The sequence below is a fragment of the Bombina bombina genome, chromosome 7 (genome assembly GCF_027579735.1).
Source record: "Bombina bombina isolate aBomBom1 chromosome 7, aBomBom1.pri, whole genome shotgun sequence".
NCBI classification, from domain to species: Eukaryota; Metazoa; Chordata; class Amphibia; order Anura; family Bombinatoridae; genus Bombina; species Bombina bombina.
Genome location: NC_069505.1, coordinates 25,070,812 through 25,090,807, shown reverse-complemented (window position 1 = coordinate 25,090,807; position 19,996 = coordinate 25,070,812). Strand labels below are relative to the sequence as shown.

General features: G+C 37.1%; 1 protein-coding gene across 3 annotated transcripts in view; it reads left to right on the top strand.

Annotated features, from left to right (window-relative positions):
* LOC128665791 (beta-1,4 N-acetylgalactosaminyltransferase 2-like) overlaps positions 1 to 19,996 on the top strand; it is a 358,995-nt gene that overhangs the window by 303,121 nt on the left and 35,878 nt on the right. For all 3 annotated transcript variants that reach the window (XM_053719993.1, XM_053719991.1, XM_053719992.1), the window contains 3 exons: positions 5,552 to 5,658; positions 9,662 to 9,699; positions 11,502 to 11,682. In XM_053719993.1, coding sequence (XP_053575968.1) covers positions 5,552 to 5,658; positions 9,662 to 9,699; positions 11,502 to 11,682 — 326 coding nt within the window. The remainder of the gene's footprint in view (positions 1 to 5,551; positions 5,659 to 9,661; positions 9,700 to 11,501; positions 11,683 to 19,996) is intronic.

The window sequence follows — 19,996 nt, the reverse complement described above, 5'->3', positions numbered from 1 at the left end:
CTCGTGCACGATTTCCCCATAGGAAACAATGGGGCAGTTTGAGCTGAAAAAAAACCTAACACCTGCAAAAAAGCAGCGTTCAGCTCCTAACGCAGCCCCATTGTTTCCTATGGGGAAACACTTCCTACGTCTGCACCTAACACCCTAACATGTACCCCGAGTCTAAACACCCCTAACCTTACACTTATTAACCCCTAATCTGCCACCCCCGCTATCGCTGCCCCCTGCATTTTATTATTAACCCCTAATCTGCCACTCCGTACACCGCCGCTACATTATAGCTATGTACCCCTAATCTGCTGCCCCTAACATCGCCGACCCCTATATTATATTTATTAACCCCTAATCTGCCCCCCCCCCAACGTCGCCGCTACCTAACTACACTTATTAACCCCTAATCTGCCGACCGGACCTCGCCGCCACTATAAGAAATGTATTAACCCCTAAACTGCCTCACTCCCGCCTCAAAAACCCTATAATAAATAGTATTAACCCCTAATCTGCCCTCCCTAACATCGCCAACACCTAACTTCAAGTATTAACCCCTAATCTGTCGACCGGACCTCGCCGCTACTCTAATAAATGTATTAACCCCTAAAGCTAAGTCTAACCCTAACACTAACACCCCCCTAAGTTAAATTTAAATTAAATCTATCGAAATAAAATAAATCTTATTAAATAAATTAATCCTATTTAAAGCTAAATACTTACCTGTAAAATAAACCCTAATATAGCTACAATATAACTAATAATTATATTATAGCTATTTTAGCATTTATATTTATTTTACAGGCAACTTTGTATTTATTTTAACTAGGTACAATAGCTATTAAATAGTTAATAACTATTTAATAGCTACCTAGTTAAAATAAGTACAACATTACCTGTAAAATAAATCCTAACCTAAGTTACAATTAAACCTAACACTACACTATCAATAAATTAATTAATTAACTAAACTATCTACAATTATCTACAATTAAATCAACTAAACTAAATTGCAAAAACAAACAAACAAACACTAAATTACAAAAAATAAAAAAAGATTACAAGAATTTTAAACTAATTACACCTACTCTAAGCCCCCTAAAAAAATAACAAAGCCCCCAAAATAAAAAAATGCCCTACCCTATTCTAAAATAAAAAGTTAACATCTCTATTACCTTACCAGCCCTTAAAAGGGCCTTTTGCAGGGCCCCAAAGAAAATCTCTTTTGCATTTAAAAAAAACATACAATATCCCCCCCCCCCAACATTACAACCCACCACCCACATACCCCTAATCTAACCCAATCACCCCTTAAAAAACCTAACACTAAGCCCCTGAAGATCTCCCTACCTTATCTTCACCACGCCGGGTATCACCGATCCGTCCAGAAGAGGGTCCGAAGTCTTCATGCTATCCGGCAAGAAGAGGTCCAGAAGAGGGTCCGAAGTCTTCATCCTATCCGGCAAGAAGAGGACATCCGGCGACTCCCGACGAATGAAGGTTCCTTTAAGTGACGTCATCCAAGATGGCGTCCCTCGAATTCCGATTGGCTGATAGGATTCTATCAGCCAATCGGAATTAAGGTAGGAAAAATCTGATTGGCTGATTGAATCAGCCAATCAGATTCAAGTTCAATCCGATTGGCTGATCCAATCAGCCAATCAGATTGAGCTCGCATTCTATTGGCTGTTCCGATCAGCAATAGAATGCAAGCTCAATCTGATTGGCTGATTGGATCAGCCAATCGGATTGAACTTGAATCTGATTGGCTGATTCAATCAGCCAATCAGATTTTTCCTACCTTAATTCCGATTCAGCCAATCGGAATTCGAGGGACGCCATCTTGGATGACGTCACTTAAAGGAACCTTCATTCGTTGGGAGTCGCTGGAAGAAGACGATGGACCTGCGTCGGCTGCTTCAAGATGGTCCCGCTCCGCGCCGGATGGATGAAGATAGAAGACGCCGCCTGGATGAACATGTCTACCGGTCTGGATGCCCTCTTCTTGCCGGATAGGATGAAGACTTCGGACCCTCTTCTGGACCTCTTCTTGCCGGATAGGATGAAGACTTCGGACCCTCTTCTGGACGGATCGGTGATACCCGGCGTGGTGAAGATAAGGTAGGGAGATCTTCAGGGGCTTAGTGTTAGGTTTTTTAAGGGGTGTTTGGGTTAGATTAGGGGTATGTGGGTGGTGGGTTGTAATGTTGGGGGGGTATTGTATGTTTTTTTAAATGCAAAAGAGCTGTTTTCTTTGGGGCATGCCCCGCAAAAGGCCCTTTTAAGGGCTGGTAAGGTAATACAGCTGTTAACTTTTTATTTTAGAATAGCGTAGGGCATTTTTTTATTTTGGGGGGCTTTGTTATGTTTTTAGGGGGCTTAGAGTAGGTGTAATTAGTTTAAAATTCTTGTAATCTTTTTTTTTTTTTGTAATTTAGTTTAGTTGATTTAATTGTAGGTAATTGTAGATAGTTTAGTTAATTAATTTATTGATAGTGTAGTGTTAGGTTTAATTGTAACTTAGGTTAGGATTTATTTTACAGGTAATTTTGTACTTATTTTAACTAGGTAGCTATTAAATAGTAAATAACTATTTAATAGCTATTGTACCTGGTTAAAATAAATACAAAGTTGCCTGTAAAATAAATATAAATCCTAAAATAGCTACAATATAATTATTCGTTATATTATAGCTATATGAGGGTTTATTTTACAGGTAAGTATTTAGCTTTAAATAGGATTCATTTATTTAATAAGATTTATTTTATTTTGTTAGATTTAAATTATATTTAACTTAGGGGGGTGTTAGTGTTAGGGTTAGACTTAGCTTTAGGGGTTAATACATTTATTAGAGTAGCGGCGAGGTCCGGTCGGCAGATTAGAGGTTAATAAGTGTAGTTAGGTAGCGGCGACGTTGGGGGGGGCAGATTAGGGGTTAATAAATATTATGTAGGTGTCGGCGATGTTAGGGGCAGCAGATTAGGGGTACATAGGGATAATGTAGGTTGCGGCGGTGTGCGGTCGGCAGATTAGGGGTTAAATTTTTTTATTATAGTGGCGGCGATGTGGGGGGACCTCGGTTTAGGGGTACATAGGTACTTTATGGGTGTTAGTGTACTTTAGAGTACAGTAGTTAAGAGCTTTATGAACCGGCATTAGCCCATAAAGCTCTTAACTCCTGACTTTTTTCTGCGGCTGGAGTTTTGTCGTTAGAGTTCTAACGCTCACTTCAGCCAAGACTCTAAATACCAGCGTTAGAAAGATCCCATTGAAAAGATAGGATACGCAATTGACGTAAGGGGATCTGCGGTATGGAAAAGTTGCGGCTGGAAAATGAGCATTAGACCCTTTCCTGACTGACTCTAAATACCAGCGGACGGCCAAAACCAGCGTTAGGACCCCTTAACGCTGGTTTGGACGTCTAACGTAGAACTCTAAATCTAGGCGTAAGCTAGCTACAATGTAACTATTAGTTATATTGTAGCTATCTTAGGGTTTATTTTATAGGTAAGTATTTAGTTTTAAATAGGAATTATTTAGTTAATTGTAGTAATTTTATTTAGATTTATTTAAATTATATTTAAGTTAGGGGGGTTAGGGTTAGACTTAGGTTTAGGGGTTAATAACTTTATTATAGTGGTGACGACGTTGTGGGTGGCAGATTAGGGGTTAATAAATGTAGTTAGGTTGCAGCGATATTGGGGGCGGCAGATTAGGGGTTAATAAATATAATGTAGGTGTTGGCGATGTTGGGAGCAGCAGATTAGGGGTTAATAAATATAATGTAGGTGTCAGCGATGTTGGGAGCAGCAGATTAGGGGTTCATAAGTATAATGTAGGTGGCGGCGGTGTCCGGAGCGGCAGATTAGGGGTTAATAAGTGTAATGTAGGTGGCGGCGGTGTCCGGAGTGGCAGATTAGGGGTTAATAATTATAATGTAGGTGGCGGCGATGTTGGGAGCAGCAGATTAGGGGTTCATAAGTATAATGTAGGTGGCGGCGGTGTCCGGAGCGGCAGATTACGGGTTAATAATTATAATGTAGGTGTCGGCGATGTTGGGGGCGGCAGATTAGGGGTTAATAATTATAATGTAGGGTTCGGCGATGTTGGGGGCAACAGATTAGGGGTTAATACATATAATGTAGGTGGCGGCGGTGTGCGGAGCGGCAGATTAGGGGTTAATAATTATAATGTAGGGTTCGGCGATGTTGGGGGCAACAGATTAGGGGTTAATACATATAATGTAGGTGGCGGCGGTGTTCGGAGCGGCAGATTAGGGGTTAATAATTATAATGTAGGTATCGGCGATGTTGGGGGCGGCAGATTAGGGGTAATAATATAATGCAGGTGTCGGCGATGTCGGGAGCGGCAGATTAGGGGTTAATAAATCTAAGATTAAGGGTGTTTAGACTCAGGGTTCATGTTAGGGTGTTAGGTGTAGACATAACTTTTATTTCCCCATAGGAATCAATGGGGCTGAGTTAGGAGCTTTACACTGCTTTTTTGCAGGTGTTAGTTTTTTTTCAGCCGGCTCTCCCCCATTGATTCCTATGGGGAAATCGTGCACAAGCACGTTCAGCCAGCTCACCGCTAACGTAAGCAGCGCTGGTATTGAGGTGAGATGTGGAGCAAAATTTTGCTCTTCGCCCATTTTTTTGTGTTTAACGCCGGGTTTGTAAAAACCCGTAATACAAGCGCTGTCTGTAAGTGAGCGGTGAGCATAAACTGCTCGTTAGCACCGCACAGCTTCTAACACAAAACTTGTAATCTAGGCGAACATTTGTCTGTGGAGCTTTCATGAATATGTGTTGGATTAAATTATTAGTAGGGGTGTCCACATACTTTTGGCCATATACTATAGAAAGTAGACATTGTCTTGATCGATCATACACAGATAAACTGTGTTATGTAACAAGCAACTTATGCATCTGTAGTATAGATCTGTGCATAAACCTAAAATAAGCAACCCTTGGTTTGTTTAGCTTGTGTCTAGATTAAAATGAAACAAATTCTATTGTAAGGAAATCCAAATCTGAGAACCAAATACATTCAAGGGGCTGATTTTTACTCATGTGTGGTCAGTAAGAAAGAAAGTCAGATCTGGTCTTGTATGGGAGCCCTTCCAAAACATGAAAAAATGCATCAGATATTTGTAAAATGAAATCAGTTAACAAAATGAAAAAATAACCAAGATAATATTTGAACTCGAGAAAAATTAAAAATTTATAAAAAAAAATGAACAAAAGTTAACTAAACTAAATATATACAGTATATATATATTTATTTGAAAAAATATTAAATTAATTAATTAAAAAATAATGAATTAAATATTATAACAGAAAAAGAAATACTCTACCCACTTAAGTGGCATTAAAGTACCACATTTTAGAAAAAATTAGTGCAGTGTCTTTTTGGTAATTTATAGATCTATGGATTGAAAAATCAACAATAATATTTTAAATAACATCAGTTTTTTTCTTTATTAAATGTGAACTATTGACAACATATCAAGATAATTACTAATATGTCATTTAATTCTCTAAATTGTTCTTATTTTGTAAAGATATTGGTCAGCACAAAGACAACTTATCATCGCTCCACCCAACTCTCCGTTAAGCTACCCTATTGATGGCGTCCAGGTCTTGCCTTTTCATACCATTATAATTGAAGGTAAGCTAAACACTCTCCTATGCTTAAGACCAAGATTGAATATCTGCTGTTGGCAAAGCTTTCCATGCAAATGAAGAATTTCATATACCCAATCATTCTAAGGGGTATATTTATTAATGTGCGAGCGGACATGATACGAGGTAGCGTATCATGTCCGTTGCACACCGATGAATGGCAACAGCATACGGTGTCTGCATTTATCATTGCACCAGCAGTTCTTGTGAACTGCTGGTGCAACGCTGCCCTCTGCAGATTTGCGGCCAATCGGCCGCTAGCATTCGATCGGGTAGAATTCTGTCCGTGGCCTCAGAGCAGGTGGACAAGTTATGGAGCAGCGGTCTTTAGATACAAGGGGCATCAAGCTTCATACAGAGCTTGATAAATAGGCCTCTAATAGTAAATCAGCTTTAACAAAACCTTCAGAAAGTTCTTACATAACCCACCGCTCTGCTTGACTATAAAAAGTGGCTTCTAAACTCGTACATAACTAACATCACTTCAACTAATAATATTTTGGTAATTAATGGTCAAATTTAGTGGGAATGATACCTGAGCTATGGAGAAACAAATTATCTTCAATCAATATGTGACAAAGCACAAATCTTGTATAATACACTAATAGATCAGCGGTTCCCATCAACTTATGAGACCTTTAAAGTCAAAGGTTTTCACTATACGTCTACTGACTCTGGATTCAGTTTTACATATAGCAATAGTGTGGGTTCCTTTTCACATTCCAATTTTCTACATTCTATATCTATCTATCTATCTATCTCTTTATATATATATATATCTATATTATATAGGTATAGATATATACAGATATATATAGGAATATCTATGTATTAATACATAGATCATATTCTGCTATGTGCAGAACATTGGAATGTGAAATATTTACAGTAAATACACAATATAACACTTTATTATATATGAATATTGCATAAATATGATGTTTATGTTTTCATCTACTTAACTGCAAAGGGCTTCAATGCAGTTATATACAGTATATGTCTATATGTGTATATATGTACTAATGTTTTTATATGTGTATATATGTATTTATATGTGTATATATGTATTTATGTGTTTATATGTGTATATATGTACTAATGTTTTTATATGTGTATATATGTACTAATGTTTTTATATGTGTATATATGTATTTATGTATTTATATGTGTATATATGTATTTATGTATTTATATGTGTATATATGTATTTATGTGTTTATATGTGTATATATGTACTAATGTTTTTATATGTGTATATATGTACTAATGTTTTTATATGTGTATATATGTACTAATGTTTTTATATGTGTATATATGTATTTATGTATTTATATGTGTATATATGTATTTATGTATTTATATGTGTATATATGTACTAATGTTTTTATATGTGTATATATGTACTAATGTTTTTATATGTGTATATATGTACTAATGTTTTTATATGTGTATATATGTATTTATGTATTTATATGTGTATATATGTATTTATGTATTTATATGTGTATATATGTACTAATGTTTTTATATGTGTATATATGTACTAATGTATTTATATGTGTATATATGTACTAATGTATTTATATGTGTATATATGTATTTATGTATTTATATGTGTATATATGTATTTATGTATTTATATGTGTATATATGTATTTATGTGTTTATATGTGTATATATGTACTAATGTTTTTATATGTGTATATATGTACTAATGTATTTATATGTGTATATATGTACTAATGTTTTTATATGTGTATATATGTACTAATGTTTTTATATGTGTATATATGTACTAATGTTTTTATATGTGTATATATGTACTAATGTATTTATATGTGTATATATGTATTTATGTATTTATATGTGTATATATATACTAATGTTTTTATATGTGTATATATGTACTAATGTATTTATATGTGTATATATGTACTAATGTTTTTATATGTGTATATATGTACTAATGTTTTTATATGTGTATATATGTATTTATGTATTTATATGTGTATATATGTATTTATGTGTATATATGTACTAATGTATTTATATGTGTATATATGTACTAATGTATTTATATGTGTATATATGTACTAATGTATTTATATGTGTATATATGTACTAATGTTTTTATATGTGTATATATGTATTTATATGTGTATATATGTACTAATGTATTTATATGTGTATATATGTACTAATGTATTTATATGTGTATATATGTACTAATGTATTTATATGTGTATATATGTACTAATGTATTTATATGTGTATATATGTACTAATGTATTTATATGTGTATATATGTACTAATGTATTTATATGTGTATATATGTACTAATGTATTTATATGTGTATATATGTACTAATGTATTTATATGTGTATATATGTACTAATGTATTTATATGTGTATATATGTACTAATGTATTTATATGTGTATATATGTATTTATGTATTTATATGTGTATATATGTATTTATGTATTTATATGTGTATATATGTACTAATGTATTTATATGTGTATATATGTACTAATGTATTTATATGTGTATATATGTACTAATGTATTTATATGTGTATATATGTACTAATGTATTTATATGTGTATATATGTACTAATGTATTTATATGTGTATATATGTACTAATGTATTTATATGTGTATATATGTACTAATGTATTTATATGTGTATATATGTACTAATGTATTTATATGTGTATATATGTACTAATGTATTTATATGTGTATATATGTCTGTAAATACACATATAGATACATTAATACATATGTACACACACACACACACATATATATATATATATATATATATATATATATATATACAGTATGTATATATGCTGTATATATACATATACATCTTTAGACATGTACAGTATATGTATGTATCTCAATGTTAAAGCCCTTTGCCTTTTTTTCTAACACCACAGACCTCATATCTTTGAGCCCTTATACCTTTTTTGTGTAACTGTACAGTGTAATGCATTTTCTATGTGTTTTGTGCAACCTTTTAGTTTTGGAAAATATTTAACCAGAGCTCTACGAAATCAGTAATCATTCTAGCGTAAAACGCGACAACGCTCAAGTGATCCCATTTACTTTACTCGTACTTAACCCATTCACGTGTAATAGCCTCATATCTAACTTGCTTTAATCACCTCCTGTAATAAAAACCAATCTAGCACTGCTTTGGGGTTTGAGACTTGAAATTAGGTTGCAAGATCTTCAGTAAATAGCAAAACAAATGGTTTAAATATAAAATGTATAGAAATAAATTAGATTAAAGAAACTTGTTCTGTGCATTTTATCTGTTATTTTGGTGCCCATTTATCAAGCTCTGGATGGAACTTGTGGCCCCGTGTTTTTCTGTCTAAAGACCGCTGCTCCATAAGCTGTCCGCCTGCTCTGATGAGGCGGACAGGAATCGCCACAATTCAACCAATTCGATTACGATCGGGTTGATTGACACCTCCCTGCTGGCAGCCGATTGGCCACGAATCTGCAGGGGGTGGCATTGCACCAGCAGCTCACAAGCGCAATGCTGAATACGGAGAACGTATTGCTCTCCGCATTCAGCGAGGTCTGTCGGACCTGATCCATACTGTCGGATCAGTTCCGACAGACCTTTGTTAAATAGGCCCCATTGAGTTTAATGTCACTTTGAAGTGTTTATTTTTCTTGACAACATGACCTGTGTTTCCATCACTTCTTCTATTTTCTTTTCTCTTCTGGGACATTTGTAGATACAACCCCACTTTCCACTATCAGCTCTATAGCCTTTGAGTTTCTGTGCTCTGCAACATTCTGTCACATGACTTGCAGTCGCTGAGCAGTCTGGGACATTTCACTACAAGAAAGGTATCCTATCTAGTTTGCCTTTATTTCATCTTCTCACTCTTCTCTCACTACATGTGATGGTCAGGAACATAAAAAAAGGACATCATTTCTACAATCTTATCTCTATTTTAGGGTTGAGCGTTCATGAAGAAGGGAGACAAAACTATGAGGTAAAGAACAACCTGTGAGCAACATAATAATAACAGATAATCTAAACTATAAAGATGTCACAGCACTTGACTAATATTTTATCTTTAATAATGTTGGTGGAATCTTAACATATATACAGTAATGAGCAATACTTCATAGGTTGGTGAAGCTGAAACCTCTCCCTCTCAAGGGAAACACCAGTAACAACAACATTACCAGTCTCTAATTTTGTCTAGGTAGCTGATTCATCTAACCATGGAGAAATGGCATAGAATAAGATAGGAACTGGTGAAGCAGGAGAGGCTGGAGGGAGGTTTAGTGAATCAGTTACATAGAATAACATAGGAACTGGTGAAGCTGGAGAGGCTGGAGGGAGCTTTAGTGAATCAGTTACATAGAATAACCTAGGACTGGTGAAGCTGGAGAGGCTGGAGGGAGCTTTAGTGAATCAGTTACATAGAATAACATAGGAACTGGTGAAGCGGGAGAGGCTGGAGAGAGCTTTAGTGAATCAGTTACATAGAATAACATAGGAACTGGTGAAGCTGGAGAGGCTGGAGGGAACTTTAGTGAATCAGTTACATAGAATAACATAGGAACTGGTGAAGCTGGAGAGGCTGGAGAGAGCTTTAGTGAATCAGTTACATATAATAACATAGGAACTGGTGAAGCTGGAGAGGCTGGAGGGAGCTTTAGTGAATCAGTTACATAGAATAACACAGGAACTGGTGAAGCTGGAGAGGCTGGAGGGAGCTTTAGGGAATCAGTTACATAGAATAACATAGGAACTGGTGAAGCTGGAGAGGCTAGAGGGAGCTTTAGTGAATCAGTTACATAGAATAACATAGGAACTGGTGATGCTGTAGAGGCTGGAGGGAGCTTTAGTGAATCAGTGACATAGAATAACATAGTAGCTGGTGAAGCTGGAGAGGCTGGAGGGAGCTTTAGTGAATCAGTTACATAGCATAAAATAGGAACTGGTGAAGCTGGAGAGGCTGGAGGGAGCTTTAGTGAATCAGTTACATAGAAAAACATAGGAACTGGTGAAGCTAGAGAGGCTGGAGGGAGCTTTAGTGAATCAGTGACATAGAATAACATAGGAGCTGGTGAAGCTGGAGAGGCTGGAGGGAGCTTTAGTGAATCAGTTACATAGCATAAAATAGGAACTGGTGAAGCTGGAGAGGCTGGAGGGAGCTTTAGTGAATCAGTTACATAGAAAAACAGAGGGACTGGAGAGGCTGGAGGGAGCTTTAGTGAATTAGTTACATAGAATAACATATGAACTGGTGAAGATGGAGAGGCTGGAGGGAGCTTTAGTGAATCCGCTGCATAGAATAACATAGGAACTGGTGAAGATAGAGAGGCTGGATGGAGCTTTAGTGAATCAGTTGCATAGAATAACATAGGAACTGGTGAAGCTGGAGAGGTTGGATGGAGTTTTAGTGAATCAGTTGCATAGAATAACATAGGAACTGGTGAAGCTGGAGAGGTTGGATGGAGTTTTAGTGAATCAGTTGCATAGAATAACATAGGAACTGGTGAAGCTGGAGAGGTTGGAGGGAGCTTTAGTGAATCAGTTACATAGAATAACATAGGAACTGGTGAAGCTGGAGAGGTTGGATGGAGTTTTAGTGAATCAGTTGCATAGACTTACCTAGGGATGGATTTTTTCTCATATGATTTCTAATCAACTAGAATTTGGTCCAAAATGTCTGCATCTATCTTCATAGCAATTGTTAATTACATATTTTAAGTATTGCTCAGATGTAAAGCTCATACTGTATTAGTAGATACCTGAGTGGTTGTTTTACTCTATCCACAGGTGTCTCTGTCTGCGTCTCTTGGGGTATTTGACACTCTCCTTGATTGTCCTGAAGAACAAGTTAAAGGCAGAGGAGACAAAACCTTACGTATACTCACACCTCACCTGCAAGTGTTAAACCACATCCTTAAACACATAACGTACACCAGCACGTCGTTTCACACAAAAACCATGGATACAGGTGAGTTTTGTCATTAGATCAACCATTACAGCTGTAGCTATTTCTTATCTCCATAATAATATGATAAAACTGGGCATATTGATTTAGCCAATCAAAATCTTTTTCTTCACACTCTTTGTGACAAACCACTTCTTGTTGGTCTTGTTGCCCTGGTAGCAATATCATGATGACCACCATAATATTTCTTTGGTGTTAATGTGGTCTTAATATGTCCATAGGTACATCTTAGGCAACATTACCACTTAAGGGACAAACAACTGATAATCCATTGGATGCCAGAGAGAGCTACAGTGCATCCAATGGTTTAACCTTATCTCTACCCCAATATGCTAACCTCAACCATAATCCTTGGCATTCCAGATGTTTTAGAACTACATTTCCCATGATGCTCAATTGGACTTCAAAGTGCTTAAGCATTATGGGAAATATAGTTCTTAAACATCTGGAGGGCCAAGGTTCGCCATCACTGGTATACACCAATTTTCATATAACTGCATGTAATGGACACTACTATAAAGAAGAATATGCACAGATTGTGATCTAAACATCCAATGTAAAACCTTTTAAAAACTTACTTAGAAGCTCCCAGTTTTGCACTGTTGATCAGGTTAGGCTGGGACACCCAGTGAAAGGGACTGGGAAACCAGGAAGTGCAGACATTCCCCCCTTCCCTACATATGAAAAGACAGATTAGATGGGGCATGTCCGGGCTGCGTCCATGATCAGACGCACATTTGTGGAGCTCCTGCTAAAGAAAATCTAATATATGGAAACATTTATAGGACGCCAACCCGGTCTATTATGATCAATGGCTATGGCCTAGCACATCTCAAGCATCCCCCCTTGATCCTTGAGGGTTAACAGTCACACTCTAGCTGCACTACTTCTCTAACGACAATGACCAGAACTACTACACCCCTCTACACCCCCACTCCTGGTATGGATGCACGGACGGTCGCCACTATTATCAGAGGCAAACTGGCAGCTCTGGAGAGAAAGTTGCATGACCAATTCGACGACCTCTTCCGAGAACCAAGTAACCTAGGCGACTTAGCAGTACATGCATTGGAGAGGAGCGAAGCCTCATCAACACTGCCTATGCAAGCCTACCGACCACGCTACCTTAGTGGAGACAGTTTGGAAGAGGCGTTCCCTGTTCAGAGTCATGACAATTTACAGTGTACAGATCAGGCAGCAATCCCGGTGAAGCCGGTAACTACTCCTATAGCCCTGCATGGAAAGCACTACAAGCGGCTCCTTAGGAAAATAAACACCATCAGTGGATGAGTGAAATGGCAACTCCACATTTCCCTTTATTCCACAACTGCTGCCACAGGTTTCTCTGAGTCCACCACATCAAATCCAAGACCTACCGGACTCTGCTTTCTTGTAGCCCCAGACGTGGGAATGGCTAACATGGAAATAGCCCTATGCTAAGCGTTGAAGCTGGGAATCGCTTGGACTAAAAGTTTGTCTTTTGCAGGGCATATAAACTTTATTCCCCCTAGAAGTGAAATAACACTGTTGGATTAGTTAATCACATAAAGCAGCAGAGTGGAGTGCTTGAGGTGAGCTCTTACCCTACTGGAGACACTGTTTAGCTGTTTTGGAACTACTTTCACTTTCTGCCATAAAACTCATATAACCCAGAATGCTTTTTTTGTGCACTAGAAGGTTATCTCTTCTCAGGATGTTGTAGTTATAGTTCTTGTGCCTTTTTGTTTTACTGTATTGTAAGCATTTTGTCTCCTAAACATCCTACAGCTATGCTCATATTCATAAGTTTATTTGGTGTTTAAATGTTGATCATAAACCTTGTTTAGATAGTACTTTCTCACCTACATAGTTGTCAATGCCTGAAACTTGCTACAGCACATGTTTTCTCTGAGCAGAGATGCCCCCATGATGGCTACCATGCACGACTAGAATATACTTTAGCTCTCCCAAAGTTGTACAACACTACCAACCCGTACACTACTTAATAGCTTAAGACCTATAACATAAGCGGGACTGCACTTTTAGAGACACGTTTTTCCAGTATATAGCACAATCCTATGTTGTCCCTAGTAATTATTTAATTGTTCTCTCTACCCTCCTTATCTTTGCTCCTCCGATAATGCATAGGACAGTCCCAGCCTAACTATATACTTTGACATGGTCTTACTAAGCAAAGTTTAAAGTGATGAGGCTGCGCTTATCGATCTAGTTTATAAGTGGTTTGTATAGTTTACCAAATTATAAGTCTGTAGCTGGTAACAGGGGCCACTTGGAGTGTGTATCGTATGCCTTTCTTCTACACACATTTACCTGAAACTGGAGTGTGAGTGCCTACATATCGGGCGCAATATTGCGTCTAGGGGTGCTTACCTGCTGATGAGCTATATATATAAGGTTACATATTATTCTCATTTTTGCTATTGTACCTTGCTTTAATATCTACCCAGATACTCTCACCCCTATTCTGCGTTAGTAGGTCCGACAGGACCTCAGATATGACTTCCATATTCTCATAGTTCTACCTACATCACTAGGCCCATAAGTAGCCTGTAAACTAGTCATTTATTTCAAATCATTAAATCGTAAAATGGAGGTTTCATATGTCCATATTGTATCAATTATCTTATCTCAAACCTGTTTTTGTATTCTGTATTCATTTGAAGCTTGGTCTTGTATTCTATAGGTCATTCAATGTATGATCCTTATCTTGCAAAACCCCAATAAAAGATATTTGAAAGAAAAAGACAGATTAGACAAACAGGAGCCAGTAAAGTCTGTAAATGAGCGTATACATCTGACACTTTGGGGCTTGGTTAGGAGTTTGAAAATTAGAAAAAATATTAGAAAACAGCTGTAATCATAACTCTCACCCATATCTTTATTTCAAACCATAAATCTAGCTTTTCCATTACCCTAACCTTATCTTTTAACCCTCTCCCCACCCTAACTCTAACCTTAACTCTAACCCTAACCTTACACTACCCCTGATCCTACACTAACCTTAATCCAACAGTAAGCCTAAACCTAATAGTATGCTAACCCTAATCCTAGACCTGACCCAAATCCTACACTAACCTAAACCCAATACCAATCATAATGCTAGCCCTAACGCTAATCCTAAACTATACTTAACCTAATACTAACCCTAATCCTACACTAACTCTGATCCTAAACTAACCTTAACCCAATACTAACCCTAATCCTACATTAACTCTGATCCTAAACTAACCTTAACCCAGTACTAACCCTAATCCTAACTCTGACCCAAATCCTACACTAACCTTAAACCAATACTAACCCTAATCCTACACTAACTCCAATCCTAAACTAACCTTAACCCAATACTAACCCTAATCATACAATAACTCTGATCCTAATCTAACCTTAACACAATACTAACCCTAATCCTACACTAACTCTGAACCTAAACTAACCTTAACCCAATACTAACCCTAATCCTACACTAACTCTGAACCTAAACTAACCTTAACCCAATACTAACCCTAATCATACAATAACTCTGATCCTAATCTAACCTTAACACAATACTAACCCTAATCCTACACTAACTCTGAACCTAAACTAACCTTAACCCAATACTAACCCTAATCCTACACTAACTCTGAACCTAAACTAACCTTAACCCAATACTAACCCTAATCCTACACTAATTCTAATCCTAAACTAACCTTAACCCAAAACTACCCCTAATCCTACACTAACTCTGATCCTAAACTAACCTTTACCCAATACTAACCCTAATCCTACACTAACGCCAATCCTAAACTAACCTTAACCCAATACTAACCCTAATCCTACACTTACTCTGATTCTAAACTAACCTTTACCCAATACTAACCCTAATCCTAACTCTGACCCAAATCCTACACTAACCTTAACCCAATGCTTACCCTTAATTTAGCCCTAACTCTAATCCTAAACTAGCCTTAACCCAATTCTAATCCTAATCCTAGCCCTAACTCTAATCCTAAACTAACCATATCCCAATCAAAACCTTAATCCTAGCCCTAACTCTTATCCTAAACTGACCATAACCCAATGCTAACCTTAATACTATCCTTAACTTTAATCCTAAACTAAATTTAACCCAATACTAACCTTAATCCTAGCCCTAACTCTTATCCTAAACTAACCATAACCCAATGCTAACCTTAATACTATCCTTAACTTTAATCCTAAACTAACCTTAACCCAATACGAACCCTAATCCTACACTAACCATAACCCAGTGCTAACAATAATCCTACACTAACCATAACCGTACACTTTACCTAACCCTATTTCTAACCCTAACATTATGCTAACCCTTACTGTGCACTATACCTATGCCTAAAATAACCCTAAACTTATCATTAAACCCTAACCATATGCTAACCCTAACCCTACACTTACCCTAACACTGTTTAACCATCTACCTAAAGTTCACAAGTCTGTAGACAATGTCCAGGGGAGACCAATTGTTAGTGGAATAGGCTCCCTACTGGAACACCTGTCAGAGTGGTTGGATGGCATCCTGCAGCCCTTGGTAAGCTCCCTTTGGAGTCACCTGTCTGATACCAAACATGTATTGAATTTACTCTCTGATATGGTATGGCAGAGTGACTTCAAGTGGTTGACAGTGGATGTAAGATCCCTGTATTCAACCATACCACATGATAAGGGCCTGGAGGCCATAAAATTCTTTCTGTCAAAAAAGTATCCAAATGATCAGGATTTTATTGGATACATATTGAGAGTAACTAGATTTCTCCTTACCCACAACTATTTCCTGTTTGAGGGGGAGTTCTATCTCCAGAGGCGTGGGACAGCGATGGGGGCAAAATTTGCCCCCTCCTACGCCAACCTTTTCATGGGTTGGTGGGAGCTCTCCCACGTCTTTGGGGAGCGAAACCTGTTCAGACAGGAGATAGTGTGGTATAGGCGCTTCATTGACGACCTCCTTTTCATTTGGCAAGGCTCCTTTAATGATCTAGAGAAGTTTGTAGAGGGCCTTAACAACAACAGTGTAGGCATTAGCTTTACGTCCGAGATACAAGAACACACAGTAAATTTTTTGGACATCTCATTAAAGGGAGAAACAGGTCAGAAGATCACCACAGAGACATATCGGAAGCCTATCGCAGGGAACTCTTTGCTACACGCCTCAAGTTGCCACCCAAGGAGGGTGTTTAGGGGTGTAGCCAGAGGGCAGTTCATTCGCCTGAAAAGGAACTGTACTGATCAAATTACATATGAGAAACAGGCCGATGAACTATCTGTTAGACTCATGGAAAGAGGCTATCCAGGGTCAATAATTACAAAAGAGAGAAACGCTGTTACCAAAATTAACAGAGTTGATCTTCTGAGACAAAAAAACACAAAGTACAGAAAAAGAACAAAAGGGACTGTGGACAGGAAAATCACATTCACGACAGAATATTCGCAGCAGTACACACAAATATGTCAGATCATTAGAAATAATTACCATCTTTTGTCAGCAGATGATGCTCTAAAGGAGACAGTATCTGAGGGCATCAGGTGTACATACAAAAGAAACAGAACAATAGGCAATATAATTGCACCCACAAGATTGAGGAAGGAACAGACGGATGGGTCCTCCTGGTTGAGATTAAATGGGACCTATAGGTGCAACCATTTATCTTGCAAAGCTTGCGAGAAAGTCACTATAGGGGACTCCTTCAGCTCTCTGGTTACGGGGGAACACTTTCAGAAGAATTTATGTCTCAACTGCAGGTCTACCTTTGTAGTGTATTTGATTTCATGCACCCACTGTGCCCTCCAGTATGTAGGCCTCACGACAAGGGAAGCCAGGGTACGGATAAAAGAACCTCTAGCGGACATCAAGGCAGGGGTTCTCACAACGCCACTTATTAAACATTTTTCGATTACACACAACAAAGATAATTCTTTCTTCTCTTGGACCATTATAGAGAAGGTACCAGTTCAGACAAAAGGGGGGGACAGAACCCGCAAATTAGGCGAAAGGGAGGCCTTCTGGATCTTCCGTTTAAAAACGAGGATTCCAGACGGCCTCAATTCAGAATTTGACCTCATTAATTTTTGGTAGTTTACATTTTGAACAACACTATATTTAACAGAGGAAGTTAGGTCACAATACACTTAATATATAAACTTAAATTTACCTATGCACTAAGAACATTTACCTATGCATAGAGAATACTTACCAAAATATAAATACATAAATAAAGCACAAACACTCCAGGTTCTTGGTTAGAAGTAGCTCATTCATGGTTTGAACGAGGGTATTTGTCAGAGGTAACTAAGGTTAAATACATAGATAGTGTACAACCACCCAAGGTCCTTGATAAGAAGCAGCTCATTTTGATGCTAAGTATAATAAGATCAGAATAAATTTAGGTTAAATACACTTAAAATAGTAAATAAGAATTCACTACTTATGTAAGATACCTACTACTAATAAGCACATAGTTAAAGCATAAACACACTTGGCCCTTTATATAGTGCATTTATTTATTTATTTACTTGAAGTGTGGTTCTTAAAAGTACATTATAACAAAGGTGACACTCTTTAAATTTAAATTTAATAAGTAGCTCACTTTGATGCAAAGTTTAATAGATCAGAATAAATTTAGGTTAAATACACTTAAAATAGCAAAAAGCTTTCACTACTTATTTAAGATATCTACTGCAAATAAGCACATAGTTAAAGCATGAACATTCTTGGCCCTTTATATAGTGTATTTATTTATTAACTTGAATTGTGGTTCTTAAAGTACATTATAACAAAGGTATATTCTTTGAATTTAAATATAAGAAAATATTTTCCCCCAACTTTAGCCCATCCGGCTCTAACTACTTCAATATAAGTGGGGATTCACACCCTAACTGACAAGCATGCTCACAATATACAAATACATTCCATTGTTCACGAGTCATGAATACATAGTAATAATAACATGATAGAGCAGAGACTGAACACCTGACGTTTGACAGCGATGTGGTGTTGTGACAGGCTACGTTTTGATTGGCGCATACACACGATATTCGACCAATCAGGATCCAGTAAGCAGAGACCTATAGATACCTTCTAGACTCCTTGCAATGCACTGGGGTTTGGTAGACCGCACCGGATTGGCTGACAAACACATTACTGACCAATAGGGATTTGTAAATAGCATTGAGTAGTAAACAGTAATTACGAACGAATACAGATTTTGAGGCACAATACACTTCTTCCCACAATATCATAGGTGGTCTAAGATGAATATAAAGAAACAGGAACCGCTTTGAGGTAGGAGATTTGAGAGCTGTTTAATAAGACAGGATAATCACTAAAATATATAGTACTAATGTCTATGCATATGTCCATATATAAAGCGGTTCAAACCCTAAGACAGTTTTCTTACACAGTGATGTAAAATGCATGTTTAATAGACTCATACAATAGTTTCCTCCATGTTTCCACTATTTGGCTCCTATTGAATATTGAATATTAGTGACAAATAGAAGGTTAGAAATATAGTCTTAGTAATCAAATTTGTTATGTTGAGCAATTAGACAAGGACAGCTGTGTTGAAAAGGAGGGTTAATTGATCTAAGCTGAAGGGAGTTACAATGAGGGGTGTGGATTTTTGAACCAATAGGATTTCAGATGATGGTTTTTAAATCAGAGAACTGCTAGACAGTTTTAAGCAGGCTAGGAGTAAGGCAACAGCCGAAACCGGTCAGCCTTTTTCATCTGTTTGACTACTTTACATGTATGTTCTTACCCAGGGGTTAAGATACCCTTTATGTTCTAAATAAAGTTTAATTTTGTATCCTTATACTTGGTGCTCCTGTTATACATTTTTTCTGATGCTTAACCTAATACTAACCCTAATCCTACACTAACTCTGATCCTAAACTAACCTTAACCCAATACTAACCCTAATCCTACATTAACTCTGATCCTAAACTAACCTTAACCCAGTACTAACCCTAATCCTATCTCTGACCCAAATCCTACACTAACCTTAAACCAATACTAACCCTAATCCTACACTAACTCCAATCCTAAACTAACCTTAACCCAATACTAACCCTAATCATACAATAACTCTGATCCTAATCTAACCTTAACACAATACTAACCCTAATCCTACACTAACTCTGAACCTAAACTAACCTTAACCCAATACTAACCCTAATCCTACACTAACTCTGAACCTAAACTAACCTTAACCCAATACTAACCGTAATCCTACACTAACTCTGAACCTAAACTAACCTTAACCCAATACTAACCCTAATCCTACACTAACTCCAATCCTAAACT